Here is a 21,227-nt window from a genome sequence, read left to right as displayed (position 1 = left end):
TAAACATTTGTTCAAATGGAAATTGTGAAAATGCCATCGGTTCTTATACTTGCCACTGTACCCCTGGTTATGAAAACGACATAAATGACAACCACATTTGCAAAGGTACAGTGTATTTGATTTAGTAAATTTATTTTTGTGATTAGATCAATAAAATTGTTATATATTTTAACGTTAACTTGTGTAAATATTAGAATATCTTAGTTTTTATTGATTTTTTAGTGTCATATAAATAGTGAAATAAAGATATTAAAAGATATTAAATTTATGTATAATTATACTGTTGTTATAACAAAGATGTAAACGAATGCGAAAACAAAACAATTTGTGGAAATGGAGAGTGTTTAAACCTTGTAGGGACTTTTAGTTGTTCTTGTTATGACGGTTTTCAACATTCAATAGATCCCCCGAAAATGTGTATTGGTAAATTTTGAATTAATTTTATAGTGTTTTAATAGTATTAAAATAAAATACATATTGTTTACTTTAAAATTATGTATTATTTTTTGGAAGATGTTTAAATATTAGAACAGTTAATATTATAATAAGTATACTAATACTGAATTTTTTCAAGATATTGACGAATGTAGAAACGTAGACGTTTGTAACAATGGAATTTGTGAGAACAGTATTGGAAGTTTTGAATGCACTTGTGATAGTGGGTTTATAAATCCTCCCGGTGATAAAAAAACATGTGAAGGTTATTTACATTTCATCATTTACTTAAACTATATTTTTTTGAAGTCCTTGGCGTGTGTAGTTTGTATATTAGAATCTTGAAGTAAAATTTTTGTAAAAAAACTTGTTTAAATAAGATCTGTAATATAAATGAGTATATTCTTGCCTGTTTACATGTTTGATATTTCATGTATTAAATACGTGGTTAACTTTAAAAAATTACCTATGAGCATTTATTAATTTCAAAAGTTGTTACTAAACTTTTTTTTATATATCCTAACAAAATTAAATAAACTAAATTTTAGTCCAATACCAGTTTTTAGGTAAACTTTTGTACTTATTTAACTATCATAAATAAAGAGAGCTCAACATCTAAGTTAAAAAGGTGCAGTTTAAAAAAGGCTAACTTATACTGTTTACCAAAATACGGATTACTAAAAAGTAATCAATACAGCTTAAAAGTATAGAAAATTTATTATTAATAGAAACAATTTTTTAAAGGACTAAACTTCAACATTTAAATTATTTTTAAATGTCAACTTGTATAGCTTTAAGTTATAATGTTTAAATTAAAACTATGATTTTGTGTCTATTGTCCAGTTTATTTGACTAACAAAAAAATTAGTTGCTTTAAAAAATATGTAAACTGCGCTAGAAAGTTATATGAGTATTCAATTATTATAATATAGCACAATTATAGTAGTTTCAACCAGTTTTTGTTATGTTACTGGTTATAATAAACTTCTTTTTAAGTATTAAAAAACGATTTCTTTATTGTAACCTTAAAGTTATATTAATACCATGTATTGTCATAAGTAAGCAGAATACTCAACTTGCATAAAATTTGTACTACGGTGATCAACACTTTGCATTGCTTTTTAAAAGTTTTGGAACTACTAATGTTATTAATTTGGCTTTGGTTTAAAGATAAAATTTTTAACTATTTAAAATATGTTGGTTGACCGCAGATATAGTCTTAATAGTCAAAAGTTTTTTTTTTATATTTAATTTTTGTAAGCTCAAAGTTTCCAAATTTAAACTGAGAAGTCTCGAAATTCAGATATTGATGAATGTGAGAAGTATGGAGCATGTATTGAAGGAAACTGTAGAAACATTCCAGGTAGCTTCAATTGTGGCTGTTTTGAAGGGTTTAAATTGAGTAAAAACAGTTCTCACATTTGCGTAGGTAAGTTTTAAACTCTTTTAGAAAAAAAATCTTGAATATTATAGTTCTGATAATTCTAATACTTCTTTCTAACTATGTTTGTTATCTCGACTCTTATGTTTTTGATCATGATTGTTTTTGAAAGTTTCAAAAAACTAAACTTAATTATTTTTGAACAGCTAGTGAGTTAATTTTTACCGTTTTGGTATGCACTTTCAACGAGCTACAATGATGAACTAATGTGTGAATTCATTTTATTTTTAAATTATTAAAACTAAATACCGTTTATCTGAAAAACAACATTAGTACAACCTTGTTGTTAAAGTTTTTTTTTAATATATAGACACTGACGAATGTGAAATAGAAAACATTTGTGAGGTTGGAAAGTGCAAAAACATTATCGGAGGGTACGAATGCGTTTGCAACGCTGGGTATAAACACCGTTTTGGCGACAGAACCACATGTATAGGTTATGATCTTCGTTATAAATTGTATTTAAAATCAAATTTTACAACTAACGCTTGAAAATAATTTACAGACGTAGACGAATGCCTTGACAAAAGCAATTGTGCAAATGGTCGGTGCGTAAATACTGTTGGTGGTTTTTACTGCTCATGTTTTGCGGGTTTCGAAAATGACTATGACAACGACCGTGTTTGTAAAGGTGAAAAACAAATTTTACTAGTAACAAAATATTTCGAAACTTTACAACTTTGTGTTTTGTTTAGCATCTATACTTAAAAAAATAACCGTAAAAAAAATTATAAACTATTGGTTTTGTAGCAATTTAGTATTTTTAGCTTGAAATATGAAATAAATAAAAAGCAAAAAAAAGTAACAAAAAAAGCTTGTAATTATATCATTCACTAATAATATAACCTATATATAATAAATAAATAGAAAACAAACTCTTTTTATTTTTAAACAATTTTTTTTTCACAGATATAAATGAGTGTGACAACGACGTTTGTCCTCACGGCAAATGTATAAACTTAGAAGGTGACCACACTTGCGATTGCTTGGCAGGGTACAAACTCGCATATGACGCAAAAAGCTGCGTTCCTGGTTAGCACAGTACTTACACAGACTGTTTTTTTTTTTGATAATTACTATAAAATATTATTTTACAGTCACATGTTTCGACTTTTATACCAGAAAGTATTACCAAGTAGGCAATGTGTTTGCTAGAAAAAATGGCAACGTGAAAGAAGAGTGTCAGTGTGAAAACACAGGAAGACTAAGTTGTAAAAGAATATGTTGGTATAGTTTTTAGTGTTTTAATTTTATTAAAAACGTTAATTCACTAAAATTTTGAATATTAATTAGTAAAACGTTAGTAATGTTATTAACTTTAAAAGTTGAACATCTGTTCAGATTGTTAAAAAGATCACAGTTCTGTATAGCTCACAAAAATGAACTAGTTTTTCTAACAAAGTTGTTTTTATTAAAAAAAAATAAAATACAGACAACTGTTTTCACCGTGAGCATACGTACTACAATACAGAAGTGTTCGTTGAAACATCAAAAAAATGCATTAACAAGTGTGAATGCGTTGCTCATTCTCGTGGTTTTTACGTAAAATGTGAACCAACTCGTTAGTTTTCTATAAATTGAATTATTAACAAAAAGCAAGTTGGTAAATTTGTTCTTGTGAATGATCAAAATAAAACTTCATTAGAAGTAAACACTGTTTAGCTATGTTATACAATACAAAAAGCACAATTAAGATCGCTAATCTTTACTCATAATTGAGTTTATAATTTAACAAAATTTATAGACTGTGTGAGTCGCGATAAGACAAACCACACTGTTGGTAGTAAATGGGAAGAGTTGCTAAAAAATGGAAGGACAGCTGAATGTGAATGTGATTTACAAGCTACAAGGACTTGTATAACAAAATGTTAGTTTTTTGTTAGTTAGATAGATGAAGTTGTTTGTTTATAAGCAGTAAGATTTTAATTAAATATAACAATTCGAAATGTTTTAATAAATCAACTTTTATTTTTTGATACTGATGATTTAAAAGAAATTTATAGCTTTAGAGTACGAATAACAAGTTACGACTATCTAAATAACTTATTACATTTGAAAACTTAACTTTATTAAGCTCAATGCTATGCAAGAAACAAGGTTTACAAAGATGTCGGAGATACTTGGGTCGATACTACAGACAACAGGGTTAAAAATTGTAAATGCTTAGAACATGGAATTAAGTCTTGTACATACAGTGAGTGTTTGATAAAATGTGAAACAAATTTCATTAAGTTAACTTTTATTTAAGTTATTCTAGTTTAATAACCTATAAACTTTAGTTGTACTATACAAGTAACATTAATAAATTTTAAATTTTAATGAAAAAAAACCTTTAAAATAAGAATAATCGTTTTTTTTTCAGAACAGTGTAAACATTATGGTAAGTTATACGAAGTAGGAGAAAGCTGGCAAGATCAAAGAAGGTATTCGAGAAAATCTCCAAAAATTTGTACTTGCACAAAACAAAGTAACGGAAAAGTTAAAGCATCGTGCAAAATAGAAGGTTAGTAAATTTTTAATTAAACTGAACAAGTTACATAAAAAAGTTAGTTTTCGGAAAATATTTTATAACTTTAAAAAAGTAACTTTGTTTTTTGCGTAAGGGTTTATTTTAAAATTTGGTATACAATGTTATTAGTTACATGCTTCGAAAGAGCAGCTAATAAAAACATGAGATCAGCTCAGTGTGGAATGTGACGATATGATACTTCAGACTTGCCAATACCGTTCAAACGATCGTTCAGCTCGTCGCCCAAGTTAAAACATTACCGATGTTTAAACAGCTACTTCAGTTTAATTTTGACACAAAACTACTTAGTATCCGAACAAAACTCGCTTTAAAGTTAAATAGAAAATAAAGCTTTATTTACAAATTTTAAGCAATGTTTGAAAATTAAGTTTTAAATAAGTGTCGAAAAAGATTTTTTTACAGATGAACTAGATCCTACGCCTCGAAAATGCAAGGAAGGTAAGCAAAAAGGACGTGTTAATTGGGGAATAGATTATGCTTGCATTTGCACTAATAATGATTGGTCTTGCACAGTTAATAGTTAGTTTAACTTTTTGTAAACACTAGATTTTTAGTTTTCTGAAATTTGCAGTTTAAGGTTTGGTAGCAGCTGTTGTTATTCTTTAGTATACACTACCTCACAACAAAAGACAAAGATAAACAACGAAATTAACAAACAAAGTCAATAGTACTAAGTTCTTCATTCAATTTTAACATTAACTATACATATATTATCTACAGTATCAAACAAAAAGTGCATAGACAATTCGCGGTACTACTCAGTTGGTGAAAGTTACACTAGAACGGGGCAAGGGTGCAGGTGTACGTGTGTGCAGAGAGGTCAACGTGTATATCCCAAGTGTTGGTACAATTGAAAGTGAGTGAAACGTCACATATCATTTTGTACTCAAAAGCTTATAACTTCAAAACAAACTACTTAACGTATAAAAGAATAATATAGTCTGTCTAAAATTTTTCAAAAAAACGAACTGCTCTGTTAAGATTTTCATAAAAAAATAAGTTAAGTATTTTATTGTTATTTGATACTTAGACAAACTTATTTTTAGTGAAAATTGTTATTTATTCATATTTTTTTTAATCAGTACTTTAATATTTTTTAACTTACAGACGACTAACTTTGTACAATCATTTCTATGAGTTTTAACACAGAAAAAAATCGTTTATTTTATTTTATTCTTACACATTTTTCTCATTCATTCCATTTTATCATCGCTTCTTTAAACAAAAAATAATAAAAATTTAACGATAAATGCTACAATTGTTTTTTTTTTAAATATCTAAAGAATTATTTTGTGTAGAAAACTATTTACGTTTTAGTATAGATCAGACTAAGTTATTGATTGGTACATATATCTATAAATGTTATTAGTTTCAATGTAATTCAAACTTTTATTTAAAGCACATCGTCATTAATGTTTAAGAATCTAAATATATCTGAAATTTAGTAATTGTATTAACTTAAGGTTCTTTGAATTTTTTCCAATAAAATAACTTAAAGACAAAAATGTAAATTTAAGACTAAATAATTAAAGTTTAAAAGTATTATTTTATGATGTCTTAGATACAAAAGACTTGTAAAGAAACATTAAAGTAAATTAATAGTTTTAATTCAAGTTTTAAATTGTTTGGAGTTAGATTTTTAGTTTATTTGATAAATTTTGTTGTTATACTTTGAAACAAATAGTTAAAATAATATTTTAATTACTCTAGTAAAAACATTTTTTATTGTTCTTAAATTAGTTAATTTTACAAGTGAAAACAAATAACTATTAAATTTTATAAGTAATATTGTTTTAAGATTTAGGTAGGTCATCCGCAGAGTTTTTTTATCTGAATTTAAATTATTTCAAACTAAGTTATAGTAACATGTGCTAAATCAGTAGTACTTTTGTAGACCCAAGAAAAACTATTCAAAAATTTTCATTTTATGGTTTAATGATATTACAGATTAGAGATGTCTAGACTAATACAATTGTTTATACCAAGCATACTTTTTTAGAAAAACGAAATTGTCTTAAACTATATATTTTGGTGGAGTTAGTGTAAAATAAACTTGGGTAAACCGTGCTAGAGCAATATTTCCCAAAATATGCATATAAATTTTCGAAACTAGTTATGGATACGTTTTTAAAATATTTGAAGCCTAAATCTTAATTTATTATACCCATTTAGTGAGTTCGATTTATAATTTACTAGTACAGATAATCAAGCTGTAAAAAACATAGATTCTAAATGAAATAATGTTTAAGTGTTTGACGGACACTATTTATTTTTCAGTATTAAGTGACAATTTTTCAAGTCTGACAACCAATAAGCCAAAGAAAAAATTGCTTTATTAAAACAAAAAATATTTTGTTCATTGTTAAATGGGAAAAATTTCTTAAAATATAGTTTTAACTTTAGACACAAGAGTCATTATGAACAAAGCTAATCTTTTATTAACTTTCACTATCAATCTATTATAAATTTTTTAAGATAGTTTTTTAAGCTGATTTGTTATCAGTTAGTATAAAAACATTCATTCAATATACGTATACATTTACACATTTTATTTAAGTCTTGAAAAACTTTCAAGCTCAGCAAAACTTAAAAAGTACAGCATATTTGGTAGGACGCTATTTTTATTGGGTTGGGTAGAAGTCTAAAATGCACGAAGAGATATTTTATCACGAATACACTTTTTTTATTTATTAACTTTAATTAATTATCTTTTTTTTTATTACCACCCCTAACCCTTACCATAGTTGCCAAATATTTTTCTAGGTTTTCAAAATTTCTTCAAGGTTTTTAAGATTACACGTTTTAGGGTCTGTTTTTAGTTTAGAATCAAGTTTAAGAAAAACTGTTAATTAATTCATGACATTGAGATTATATTTTAAAGCTTCTTCAAATGTGTTTTTTTATAAAAAAAAACCTGATAATGACAATTTTTTTTATCTATACGATAGATTGTTTGTGTCACATCAAAATTTTTCTACGTAAAAGTTGTTTGAAATTCCAGGTTTTTGGCAACCCTGTCCTTACCCTCGTTCAATAACTTTTTTCTTCTTTTTATGATTTATTAATTGTCTTGTTTTCTTTTACAATAATTTTTATTCGATTTTTTTTATCACTGTTACCTCTAACCCTTACCCTCGGTCAGTTACTTTTTTTTTCTTTTTTATTAGTTTATTTATTTTGTTCAAGTTTTTTAAAAATCTTTTGTTTTTGTTATTTTTCATTTTATATATTTTAATTTTTCCATCACTGTTACCCCTAAAACTTACCCTAAATCGGTAACTTTTTTTGTTTTTTTATTAATTTATCTTTTTATTTAATTTTGACCATCTGTGCAAAAATGTCTCTTCGTGCATATTTGACCCGTTCCCTTTCGAATAATTCCTGCTATATATATACATATTAGCTTTTGGTCTTTGACTTGTCAATGTCTGCTAGGTTGCTAACTGTATATATTTTACTAATCAAGTACTGTAATATCAGAACAAAACTTAATAGCATTTTGTCAGTCATCTAATGAATGTTCAAATTATATATATTTTATGAAAAAAATAATATTGGAAGATTTGTAATGTATATCAAATTACATGTAAAATAATCAGATAAATGAATTTAAGGTTTTAAAACGTGTAAAAGCTGTGTTCAGTAACTGAATAGCAAATACAATTTGCTAACAGAGTTAAACTTTTATACATAATAAATGTATTGATCTTAAGTTCTTAAGTTTAAGAACAGTTTATATATTTCATTGGTGTTTACAGCTTGAAACAGTCCGAAAATATAAAAACTAAAAAAAAACTTAAATTGCAACTTGCAAGAAAATAAACATGATTTGAAAGTATTAGCAGTTAAACTTTAATTACTTCAAGCTTTATGAATGAAATTTTAAAACGAAAATACAGTTGTTAAATAATTAGGTCATTTACTTTATTTATACTACTTAGAAATATATTTAGTAATTCTAAACAACAAAATTTATGTATTTTTATTTTTCCACATACTGATACCATTTCCTAACACAAACAATTATACTTCCTTGACGTATAAAACTAAAAATAAAGACTTTAAAACTTATAATCATTCAACTCAAACAAAATGTGTTATTAATGTTATTTCATAACAGTATATCTAATCATTATAGCAAGTTAAAGAAAAAAAAATCAAAGCACTTAATAACATTGTAGCTTAGAGCTTTTTAATTTTAACGAAAAACACGATTTTAAAGAGCTAAAAATATCAACCAAGCTTTGTTTTAAATTAAAGGCACAAAGCTTAACACAAGGTACTGTAATATATATTTTAAATTGTTATGGTCCAACTAGTTCAGGAAGTATAGCGTATTTTTAAACTAATTTCACGTGAATTACAAATAACTCAAACTAATGTACGTAGCTACCAAGTCAACAGATTATTGATTTGCTATTTTGAGATTTAAATTTTCAATAATCAAAAACTGTTTTTCACTCAAACCACGCGCAGAGTGCAAAAATAAAATAGTTCAACTTTGATATTATGATTGAAGGTAATGGGTGGGCTTTTCTGAAAAGGCCTAAATTAAAAGAGCAAACAAAAATGTGGCAATCAAATTAAAGCACGAGATTAAACCTAATTATAGAACTGTAGTGTCAATCGCATTTTTCAAACGGGTCTTCGAGAGACTCGAACTCTCGGAAGAAATCGGAAAACAGTTCGTACGTGAAGAATATGAGGCCTACTGTGAGGCAGGACTTGAGGGCTGCTGCGGTCCAGCCCTTGTAAAATCCCCTCAACCCCTCGGTTTTGTAGATGATTTGTGCGCAGTGCCTTACTGACTTGTACTTGACCACGTTACTCACCGTAGATTCGCCGAACCCTTGCACCTGAAGTTATTCGTTTTTTCTTAATAAATTAAAAAAACTTAAATGAAAAAAAAAGCATTCGAGAAAACTTACTTTAATTCCTACAGTTTGTCAATGTATCGTAATATTTCATTTATTATTTATAAGTAATCAAAATCAAGGGTAACTGTTAACCAAATAGTTTTCATATTTCTAATTTAAGTTTATAAGCATACAAAATCAATAATATTAAAAGAGTTGCCTAACGGTTAAAATTTTTTTTCAAGGTTTTGAAAGTACAAGTTATTTTTTGTCAATTTTTAGTAGAAAATTAAACTTAAGGAAAAAAAACTGTCTTAAATTGAATTAAAATACTTAAAAGATACAATAATATTTTAAATGTGTCTTATTACAAATAAAGTTCCTAATGATACATAAAATATATGTATGTGATCGAATTTTCGTAACTAATCAAAATTTCTTAACTTTACATGCAAGAATTATTTGAAATACCAAGATTGTTAGTGATTTTGTTCATACCTCTAGGTTTTTTCAAAATCTACCAATTTCAGTTTTTTTGCCTAAAATTTTAAATTCCAGGTGTTTGGCAACCCTGTTTTACTATTAAGAAGCTTCTAATAAGTATATGTTAACAAATTTATTTAATTTGAGAACTATTTTTAAATAAAATTAAAAGACACTTTTATAAGCAAACACTGTTAAAACATATATAATTTTAAAATGATTTTTTTACACAGTAAAGCGACATCTTATTTGAAAAGTATATGAAAAATTTAGGGCATTTGAAAAGTTTTTAGATTTTAGGTTATTTCAGTATTTATAAATTTGTGTCCACTAACAAAACAGCATAAAAATTGTATATACAAAAACATTGTTGTAGCTACTTAAATGACTTATTTGTTTATTATCTTTAATAAGAACTAATAATGACAAATTATGTGAATTAAAAATACATTTTTTCACAAAATACTAGATTTTTAGCACACAGGGTAATTATTTTCAAGCACATTAGTATTCTTATTAAAAGTTTTTTTATAAAAACACTCGTCGAGTTTAAAACTTATGAACCATAATAAACTTTAACGAATTGAAAACAGTGTTACCTATAATACACGTTTATAAAAAATGTTTGAATGCAATAAATTTTATATAACAGTTACTTAATATACTAACTTTATAATATAAATAAAGAAAATATTGTATCAAATAAAAGTTAAGAATAGCTTAAAGTGATATTTTTATTAGGTGTGTTAGACTAGCAGAACAAGATTTTTTTTTTTTACAAATAAATTATTTTTCATTATACCACATATTTTTACTTAAAAACAACTTAAACTGAATTATTTAGACAAGTAGTAAACGATTTTAGTTAAATTTTTGCTATATCACTTTAAAAAATATAATAAAAATAAACAACTCTATAATAATAGGTATTTATTTTCACCATATAAAAATATTTTTAGATTTTTATTATATATAGATATTAAAAACAAGCAAAAATTTGTAACAGTCTATTAACCTGCAGTCTTTTTTTGATAAGGTCCATAGGATATATAACTGTTTTTGAAATTAATCCTGAAAATGCTCCACAAAAAAAATGCGAAAACGAATCTGATGAATAAAATTCAAGTAATTTTGATGCTAATATATGTAACACTATATAAAAAAACAAATTGTTTAACAAGAACTTAAATTCTTTAACGGGACCTTGTGTAAAATAAATTCAAGAAACTAAATACAGTTTTAAAACTAATATTTTACTAGTAAAAGTTAAATGTAGTAATTTATTTAAAATGGACTTTTTATCTTTATAACATAAATTACATGATGCTTATAATTAAGTGACAGTCTTTAAATAAAATACTTAACATACTGAAACACTTTAAAAATAAAAAATGCAAACATTTTCCTTTGTAATTCAAAATTTTCTATACAAATAATATCACCAGTAAAAATTATTTTTGTTACCAAATATTGCTTAAGGACTTCCAACTTACTATGGTCGGAGATAGTATTCAGCCAAATGTTAGACAAAAGGGAGTAGCTGGCGAACGAGACGCCAGTTTGCGGGGCGACTTGCACCAGGGAGGGAGTCAATCCCTTAAAGAACGTTCTCCAACCTTCATTTGTGAGTATTCCCTTTGTTGCACCAAACACTGACGTATACGTCTTCATGTGTTTATTAATATACTTTATAAAACTAATTTCATAATAATAGTTCTATGTAATTGAAACGGTATATTACCTAAATATAAATATATAAAACAATTTATATTTATATCAAAGAAACAATAATTACACAGATTACTTAGAAGCTTTAAACAAAACTGAATAGTTTAAACTTTTTAAACCAAATTTGTTTGCATGTTATTTAGATATATGAAATGATATAAAAAAAAAATATTAAAATAAAAAAAATACAAATACTAAAACAACTATTATACAACCTTTAAAACAATTTATACTTATGTTTTATGAGATAACCTCACAGTTATCCATTACAGTGATCATAAACTTTCTGGTGTTTCTTATAAGTGTAAAAAACTTAACATATAATTAGGCTTAGTATAAACAGAATAAATAGGTTCATGATGATTAGAATTATTCATTACCTTTTTTAGATAAATTCATGATTGAAACCAATATGTATTGATTAAATCTAATTTAATAAAGTTTAAGCTGTCTTTTTTAACATTAAACATAAATGTTAACTTTATATATGATCACTGTTCTTATGCTGTTGAGAAAAAGTTACACAGACAATAACTATTAAGACCACTACAAATATTTTAACTTATTAACAAAATACAGTAATTCAGTTACAACACAAAAAAAAGATAAACATGTGATGATAAATTTATTATAACTTAATCTATTAAATTAAAATTTTAATCAGTTAATTTTAAAACATATCCAAAAATTTATAATTTACCCAAGAATTTTCAAAACCTTAACCTTTATAAATATTTTTTATAGTTAAAAACTTTGCACAACCTGCAAAATAATTTTAACTTTATTAATTTTTGTTTCACAACTATAAAATAAATACACAACAGTCCATTAGCTTTCGTTTATAAACTGCTTATATATGCTGCTTTAAAACAATAAAACCAAGTAATTTGTGCTTTTAGGCATGCAAACTATAGCTTAATTTCATGTTTATGGTTATAGTTAGTTTTATAAACATAAAAGTAATTTTCAAACTACAACTTTTACCTTTGGTTCCTTCTGAGCAGCAAATCTTGTGCGCAGTACATCAACAGGGTGAGCGCAAACGCTTCCAACAGAACCAGCAAGACTGCCACAAGCAAGGTGAACTGAGCTCTTGGCTAGAATATTGTCTTCTGTTGGGTACATTTTATGAACAACTTGTGTGAAGTATTGGAAACTCATAAACTGTTATCATAACAAATACAGTACTTAGTACCTGATGATTTGCATGTAAAATACTAAAATGATTTTTTTTTAATTACCACTTAGCTTGTTCAAAAATAAATACAAATTACACTCGCCTACAATAAATAACTAACATATGATATAAACAATTTTATATTAAACTTATCTACAAGTTTAATTGCAAAAATATCTTAACAAAGTAAAGAATTTTATCATAATCTAGACCAGGGGTCGGCAAACTGCGGCCCGCGGGCCAAATGCGGCCCTCAAAGTCAAAATCTGCGGCCCACGAGCTCCTTTTTAGCCTAAAATATACATTTTTTTAACAATAAAAATTAAAGATTTTGTAATAAGAAGTTAAAATTAGGCTCTTACTTCATAAAATACTCCTTTTTATGCTCTAATATTTCTTATTTTGTCATAATTTTAATCTTAAATAATATTTTTATGCTGATTACTAGAACCCTTTTTAAATAAATGTGGCCCTCAAAGGTGTTTTTCTAAATAGTGCGGCCTGCGAGCAATTTTTGGAGAAAATTGGCCCGCGAGTTACATAAGGCTGCCAACCCCTGATCTAGACTATGTAAGCCTTATACTTTTGATATACTAAGAACTTTAGTATTATTTACCTGAACACCACCATATATAATAGAAAGCATCTGGGCTGGTGTGTGGCCCTTCCAAAAAGCTGTCACACCCTCCTCTCTGAGTATCAATTTAGCAGCTTGAGGTATGGAATTGTATTTTAATTGACTACCAGTTTGGTTTGCTTGTAACTGAAATTTTTTATACAAAACTAATACTTTTTTAGTATGAGTTTTATTTAGGATACTATTTTCACTCAATATCAAAATATTAAATTGCAAAGTTTTATTTATAAGTAAAGTATTTATTCTAATCAATCATAATAATTATTGTAATTTAATAGCTATTTTCAACTGTTAAAACTTTTTTATATGTACTTATAATTCAAAAAAAAAGATTAAGTTTTGATAAATAGATTTCATTAATTAGTTTATAATTAAGATTAACTTATTTTAAAACTATTCATTTAACTTTTTATTTGTCAAGCCAATACTACCTTTTAAGTGTATAATTTAATGACCAGCAAGTATATAATAATCGAAATTTAGTTAAACAAGTTAGTAAAACCTTATTATTTAGTTCTTTACCTGAAACCTTATTTTTATAACATCTAGGGGACAAATAGCAACCCTGGTTGTCATACCACCTAGAACTCCTGACCAAAATGAATTGGTCAGAGTTGTGGGTTTTTCTTGACTGTAACCTATCATGTTTAAATATTATCAAAATCTGTCAATTAAAAATTATAATACTTATACTATTAAAACAATTAGTAAAATGTAGGTAACATTTAATCACATTTATTAAAAAACAATCACAGCTATAGTAAGTACAAACAGCTAATTTAATGTTTAAAATTCATTCAGGTAACTGATAAACTTGGAAAATGCTCTAGAAACTTTCTTTCCCAATGACAATAACTTTGCATCGCCACCAGTTGCATACCAAAGTCCAAAAGCATATCCACAAACATGCACTGAGTAGTCCGTTTGAACAAAGTAATCCAAATCAAAATAATTCACCAACATCATTTTAATAAAGCCAATCACATCAATGAGTACAACAACGTAAAAGAAATCTTTTGTGTTAATTCTACGATATCCAGGAACAACAATAGAAGTTTGAAGGCATGGTCCCAAGACCATCTCATAGGCCATAAGACTGCAAACAACACCTGATGCTCCAACTGAGGACACCATTGTGTTTGATACTGCTTTTACATAAAGACCAAAAAGACTGCTTACAATGGCTGCAGAGAAATAAAAGCAAGTGAATTCTCCTCCATTGCACGAATTTAGCATAGTGCATTGAGAATGATCTAACCTCTTCCAAATTTCTACTACTCCATTGAACGTTAGCATGTTTGAAATTAAATGCATTGGTTCAATGTGACTGAAAGCAGAAAGCACTAAGTTGACAAAGTTTAAGTGACTTTTCTGTGTTGAAAGTAAAAAGTATGTGTTGAGTAAATAGCTATTCTCATCCTTTTGCCATGCTGCAAATACAATACAGTTTAGAAAAACAATAGCCCAAAACACTGTTTTTATGGGACATCTGTACCGCCTAGTATTAAGAAATTGTGTAATTTCAGGAAATGTAACATAGTAATTGTTTCTCACTACTCTTTCTCTTAGCATGGAGAAAAACCCATTTAATGTGTACATAGAAAAAATAGCAAAACATCCTTCAACAAAAAGATTTGTTATAGGTTGAACTAACGATGGCCTTTTAACATAATGCATGTTTTAGAGAAGAGTTATTTTTAGACAAGAAAAAAAGTTCACTTTATCTGCATTTTCTTTTCTTTGCTTAGCAAAAACTTAAATTCAAACAAAAATATTATTCTAACAACACAAAAACTGCCTTTTTTTTTATTTAAAACATCTACAATCTATTTAATTGTAATCATTATTAAAAAAAAAATCTAAATAAGTGAAATAATGTTGTTGTAAGCCATAAAACTTTTATAAAAATTAATCTAAAAAAATAAGTAAACAAGCCTACACCATGAATAATAACTACAACTTACAACTCATATATTAAAATAAGAAAAAAATAAACCTTAAGCTTTTGTTTATAAAAATATTGAGTTAGTAAAATCCTGTTAACATCAGGGTGGACACTAAGAAGATCATATAAAATCACACAGTCTAAAAAAATATCTACCGCTATTTTTAAACTTATTTTTAGAATTAAAATATTTAAGAAATTATTATTTAGAAAAATATATATATAAATTTTGTAGTTTCATAAAACTGACTTAAGTGTATTTTAAACTTAAAGTATAAAAAAACATTATTGACAGTAAAATTTTACAGATATAAATTTATTAAATTAAAAGCTTTATTTTGTTTACACCATACATATAACTTATATATGATTCAACCAATTTAATCTAAGGGGACTATGACAGTAAAATGTTCTAAAAATTTACTTACTTAAAAGACTAAATTTAAACAACTTTTGATTTACAAGAAAATTAATATATAAACTTTCAATTAAATACAGCTTTACAATCTGAACATTCAAATTTAATTTTATTTGCAATAAAAAAAAATTTTTAAAGGGGTCAAGCCTTTTGTAAAAAATATATACTGTTTTATAAGTTTAAGGGCATAGGGGAGGGGTGAACACTCTTTTTTGGTTTTTGATCTTATTTTATATAGTTTTTACTAAGCTACAAGATGCTTTTTACAGATTTAAAAAATTCAAAATAATTTTTGAGATATAGCTGGTCAAAGTCGGAGGCAACAATAGGATCCTTATGGGAGGCGCAAACTAAAACGACTAATAACTAGAAATCACTAAAAATCTATCTCCTCCTACTTTTTTGAGATAACTACCTCAAACTTTCAGGAAATGTTCCTTGATATATTTAGAAAATTCTGTCGGAACAGAATTAAAAAAAAAAAAAAAATTATAACAAAAAAACAAAAAAAAACTGTTTTTAGTGAAATAGTCTATTTTGGCCGTTTTAGTTTGCGCCTCCCATAAAGAACCTATTGTTGGCTCCGACTTTGACTGGCTATATCTCAAAAACTATTTTGAACTTTTTAAATCTGTGAAAAGCATTTTGTAGCTTAGTAAAAACTATATAAAATAAAATCAAAAACCAAAAAAGGGTGTTTACCACCCCTATGCCCTTAATCAAGCTATTGATTACTTCTTGCTATTAATAAATTCAAAATTCATCTTAAAGAAATAAAGCTTAAAATTGTAATTTGAATGACCTTGTCTTCTAAGGTTGAGACTAAAAAGCATGAAAATACATACATAAATTTAGTTTTTTAGAGTCATATGGAGTCCAACTCATTTTAAACAAGTTATTTTTATTTTAGGGATTAATTGAGGTATTAGACACCAATTACCACACAAAATTAAAAATACTTTTTGAGATTAAAGATCAGAGAAATGAAAGTCAGGAGTTTAATTGGTTCTTCATGGAAAACAAAAATACAATTTAAATTTACTTTGTTAAATTTTTTATCATTTTTTGTCATATAATTTATATTTTACATTATAGGTTTAAAGTTTAGTCTTCATTATATGCAAGAAGTCATTTTAAAGATTTTTTGAACTGTATGAACTAAAAAACTACCAACTTCTCTATTTAGTTTTTAATCTCAACTTTATTCTATAATATTTTAACAATTCTAAGATATCAGCTCTTTTAAAATATTCAAGGAATATTTTTCAGAACATTTGAGGTGTGCAGTTCAAAAAAATTAAAAGAAGATATATTTTTAGTGAGCATTTGAGAAAACTGACATTGAAAAAATTGCAAACTTGTAAAACTTTCTACAAAAATGACTATATCTCAAAAGATGATAGAAATTATTATATGCTGTAAAAACTAATTAAAATATTATATTTTAAGCTTTTGTATTAGAGCCAGTGTTAATATTTGTAAAAATAACCTTATTGTAAAATAATCTACAATTTTTTTTAAAGTTTTTTTATCATTTTTTGTGTATAATTTTTTAGACATTTTGACTTAGTTATAATTTCATCTGACTTGCATTTCAGCTTTTTATGCTTAAAATAGTTAAACTTGGAGTAATAACTGTTAGTCATCTTGTTTTTTTTTTAGTGTTTATGACTTCTCTATCTACTGTTTATCACTTCAAGTGAGATTCTGTCTAGCTGTCTTTTTTTAGTTTTACTAAACAGTTTTTTAACTTATCATGTACAATTTTTTGTTAAACAAAATAAAATTATACACTGGCTATACAACAAGAAAAGGTCATTTCAAGTGTTTCATATTTGAAGTAAAATCTCAACTAAAAGATTGAAACCACATGCAAAAAAGATATCAATATCTACTCCCTTAAGCTGAACATTCACTACTACAACCCCTTATGGCTTTAAGTTAATATTAAATGAATGAATAATACATTTTTCATAAATACTTTAAAAATTTAATTTTGTAAATATATTTATTATTGTATTAAAACAGATTTTGCAACCTAATGACAGCTTTTAAAACCCTCTTGAATCAACATTGCAAGATTAAAACCAGGTAGTTGGCATGCACTCAAGAAAACTGTAAAATAAATAAGTGCTTTTATTTACTTTTCAAATATGGTTTTGGCCTATTTTAATGTGTATAGCAACATTTGTTATATTCTTAAAAGGTTAAATAACATATATAAAAATGATAACAAAAGTAATAAATACTAGTTAGTGTTAACCAAGGTTTCCAAAACTATTTGTCATAAGGCCACCTTTTTAGAAATAAAACAAATTATAACCCCCTCCACAAGTTTTCTCAAAAAACTACCATTAAATACACGTAAAACCTTTTTTTTTCACTTCATCATCAACTCAATTTTCAAACTATGGCCTTGTTACTCCCCCTTTTACTTACAGCTTATGACCCCCTCAATTTCTGAAATTTCCCCACAACATCATGTATAAGTTTAAAAACTACCCTTAAGTATGCCTAAAATTTAAATTCCAGAACATCTTGTGTAAGTTAAATTATAGCCCCTTTACTACTTATAGCCTACCCTTTGGTGCCTTTGCTGCTTGTGGCCCCCTAAAGTTCTGTAATGACCACTAAAGGGGCCATATAGCCTACTTTGGAAACCCTGGTGCAAACAAACCATAATTGGATTATTAAACCAAAACTTATAGAAAATAATTACTTTTGTATGTCAAAATATTAATTTATTAATACACATTGAATTTATTTAAAACTTTTGCTATGTTTTTTGTTGATATTATTTAAATAAACCTATATTTAAATCTATACAACAATCCATCAATACCAAAATTAATTTTTGTATTAAATTTCAATTTTGAATTAAATAGTAATTTTTAACTTTGTATCCAAAAAATAGAATTGTAAGTTTTTTAACTTTACTTTTATAAGTTGAACAGAAATTAAAACTATAAATTATGTTAAATATTTTTTTTAATGTGCATTAGTTATATAGATGTTTAGTGAAACAGATAAATTCTAATTCATTAACTGATATCTTGTTGTGATTAGTGTGGAAAACATGCTTAGTCAATAAAACATGAATTGCAGAACTGCTCACTGCAAATAGTTTTAGCTGTGTGATTTTCCATGGAATGTTTGTAAGTTAGTAAAGTCAAAAAATAAATATTTTGCTATTAGTACAGTTTCGTGCAGTAATGAAATTCGTTGCAGCTCTCAAGGTTTACTAAACTTTAATTGGTACACACCTCAACATCCGTCAACATAAATACACTTATGGATCTTTTGAAACAAAGCAGATAGATGTAGAATTTGACAAAAAAGCAAGTTAAGATTTTTTCGGTGAAAAAAAAAAATTCTTATCTTAATACAGTTAACTTATTATGCTATCACTCAATTAATAATCAGTTTAAGTTGTTTTGTTCAATTTTTTTTAATCTAAACATTTAATCTAAATTTAAAGTTTAAACTAATAACTAATTTAAACTTTTTTTATCAAAAAAACAAGAAGTGACTAGCATATTTGTCCAAGTTTATAACTTTTTCTGTCACTTTTTGTCATTTAAATTGAAATTCAAATGCTAAATTTCTTAAAGTTATAGTTACTATAGTCACTAGCTTTTATATAAGTATTTGGCCAAATACCATAAAACAAGTCTTTTGCGCACAGATTTAAACTAAGAAAGGTTTTTAAGGACTATAGCATTATTTTAAATTACTATTTTAATAATTTTCAGTTGCAAAGTTTTAATAAAATATTTTTTAATGTTTTAGTTGTTTACTCGAATAAAAGTTACAAACAGACACGCTGTTGGACCGATATTTCTGTTTAACAAAACGGATTTGGCTCGCAGACTGTAGTTTGCTGGTTCTAACAATAATTGCAATCTGTAGTCTGTACTATAAAGATTGAAGTTTAAAACTGTATGACTTACAACTAAGTCTGAGCAGTTATAAAAAATTAAAAATATCTAAGTGTTAAGCAAGTTACAATTCTGATTATTTAAAATATAAGTTAAAAGTTTAAGAAGTAAAACTAAGTTTTCTCAAACAAGAAGTAAAAAAAATCGTTTAATAATTTAAGCAAAAATTTAAAAAAAACTTTAATCAAATAAAAGTTATAACATTGTCAGAAACTTTTTTTTTTTAAATTCCGTAGAGTAATATATTAACAAGGTTTACGTAAAAAATAAATTGGAATTAGTAGAATTAATTCTTAAACTTCGTAGGATAGTTTTTTGTTTATATATATTTTTAAAAATAATGAATCTATCGACAATGCATACTTACACAATTTATTATGCTTAATGTTTATGCAAACTTAAACTGACTTTAATAATGTAAATTTAAGGGACTTGTGTCATTCGTGGTAAAATCAGTGTGTTTTTTAAGTTTCTACAAACTATAAAACTTTAAGAATTTTTCTTATTTTTGTATTCTTATTATTTTTTTTTATACTACATGCTTAACATAAAATCTAAAACTAAATTAAAAATTTTTAACTAATAACTAGAGAGTACAATTTTTTACAAAACGTTTAGTAAATATTTTTGCAAACATTAGTGTATCAGTTTGTACTCTGTTATCACGTTTTAGATCTATTTATTAGAGCTACCCTTGATGAAGACATTACAATTTTTGTATAGTTTTTAGATTTTTAATCTTTATACCTTTATATTTTATGTTAGAAAAAAAACTTTTTAAACCAATCAAAAAAGATCAATCCTATTGTAAGCATTGTTTTTAAACTGCATAAAAGACTTTTAATTAAGTTGTTTACTGTACAAAGTTGCGACTTGAGTTTGGAGTAACTAATCTCGATTACTCTAATTTAAAATCTGTTAAGCGAATTATTAGACTTTTAAAATATAACTTCACAGTTGTAAAAGAAAAGAAATAGGTTAAGCGTGTTATTGCCAACTTAAAATAACAAGGCCTATAAAAATTTTAAACTAAAGAATACAAAAAATTAAAATTAAGAAACTTATATAAAATCCTTGTATTCCTAAATGCCTAAAAATATATAAGTTCGACTCGTTTAAAAGTATTACAACAACAGATTTTAAATACGATTTGTTCAAATATATAGTTACTTATTGAAGTTTTATGGATTTTTGCCAGTTTATTGTTGATTGGTAAATTTATTTTTGCACAAGCCGCTTTGCATGATTTTTGATAGTTTCAAAATTACTTAATAATCTATTTATGCTAAGTTTTTTTTCTTTCATTTGTGTGTTTTGTTTTGTGCTTTATTTTAAACTTGTTTTGAAGTTGATGAGTGCATAAGCACGAAACTCGAGTCCTTCAAGTTTTACATCTTGAAAGTTTTACACTAATGTTTAATGTTTAAGGTTTTTACGACTTTTACATTTTATTTAAAACTTACATTTTAAAGCTCTTCGCTGTAATAGAAGTTTTACAATTAAATTACCCTCTAAAAAACATTAAAAACCAGCATAATTTAGATATTATCAAGCTTGTCAAAAGGAAGCAATTTTAATTGTTTATTTGTTTTATTGTTTATTTATTGCTTTCAGCATTTTGATCAACTTGGATTGCGCT

The 21,227-nt window shown here is 26.0% G+C and overlaps 1 protein-coding gene across 1 annotated transcript; it reads right to left on the bottom strand.

Moving 5' to 3' along the window:
* Nucleotides 1-8,450: 8,450 nt before the first annotated feature.
* LOC145829218 (mitochondrial thiamine pyrophosphate carrier-like) lies at nucleotides 8,451-13,951 on the bottom strand. Its single transcript, XM_082936956.1, has 6 exons — nucleotides 13,810-13,951; nucleotides 13,267-13,413; nucleotides 12,458-12,637; nucleotides 11,239-11,410; nucleotides 10,761-10,852; nucleotides 8,451-9,262 (listed from the first exon to the last, which is right to left on the bottom strand). Exons 1-6 carry the CDS (start codon nucleotides 13,930-13,932, stop codon nucleotides 9,029-9,031), a joined length of 948 nt encoding a protein of 315 aa, XP_082793082.1. The 5' UTR covers nucleotides 13,933-13,951; the 3' UTR covers nucleotides 8,451-9,028.
* Between the last annotated feature and the right edge of the window lie 7,276 nt (nucleotides 13,952-21,227).

The sequence above is a fragment of the Thalia democratica genome, chromosome 2 (genome assembly GCF_965202585.1).
Source record: "Thalia democratica chromosome 2, ktThaDemo2.hap1.1, whole genome shotgun sequence".
NCBI classification, from domain to species: domain Eukaryota; kingdom Metazoa; phylum Chordata; class Thaliacea; order Salpida; family Salpidae; genus Thalia; species Thalia democratica.
This window is presented reverse-complemented; position numbering and strand designations above follow the sequence as displayed.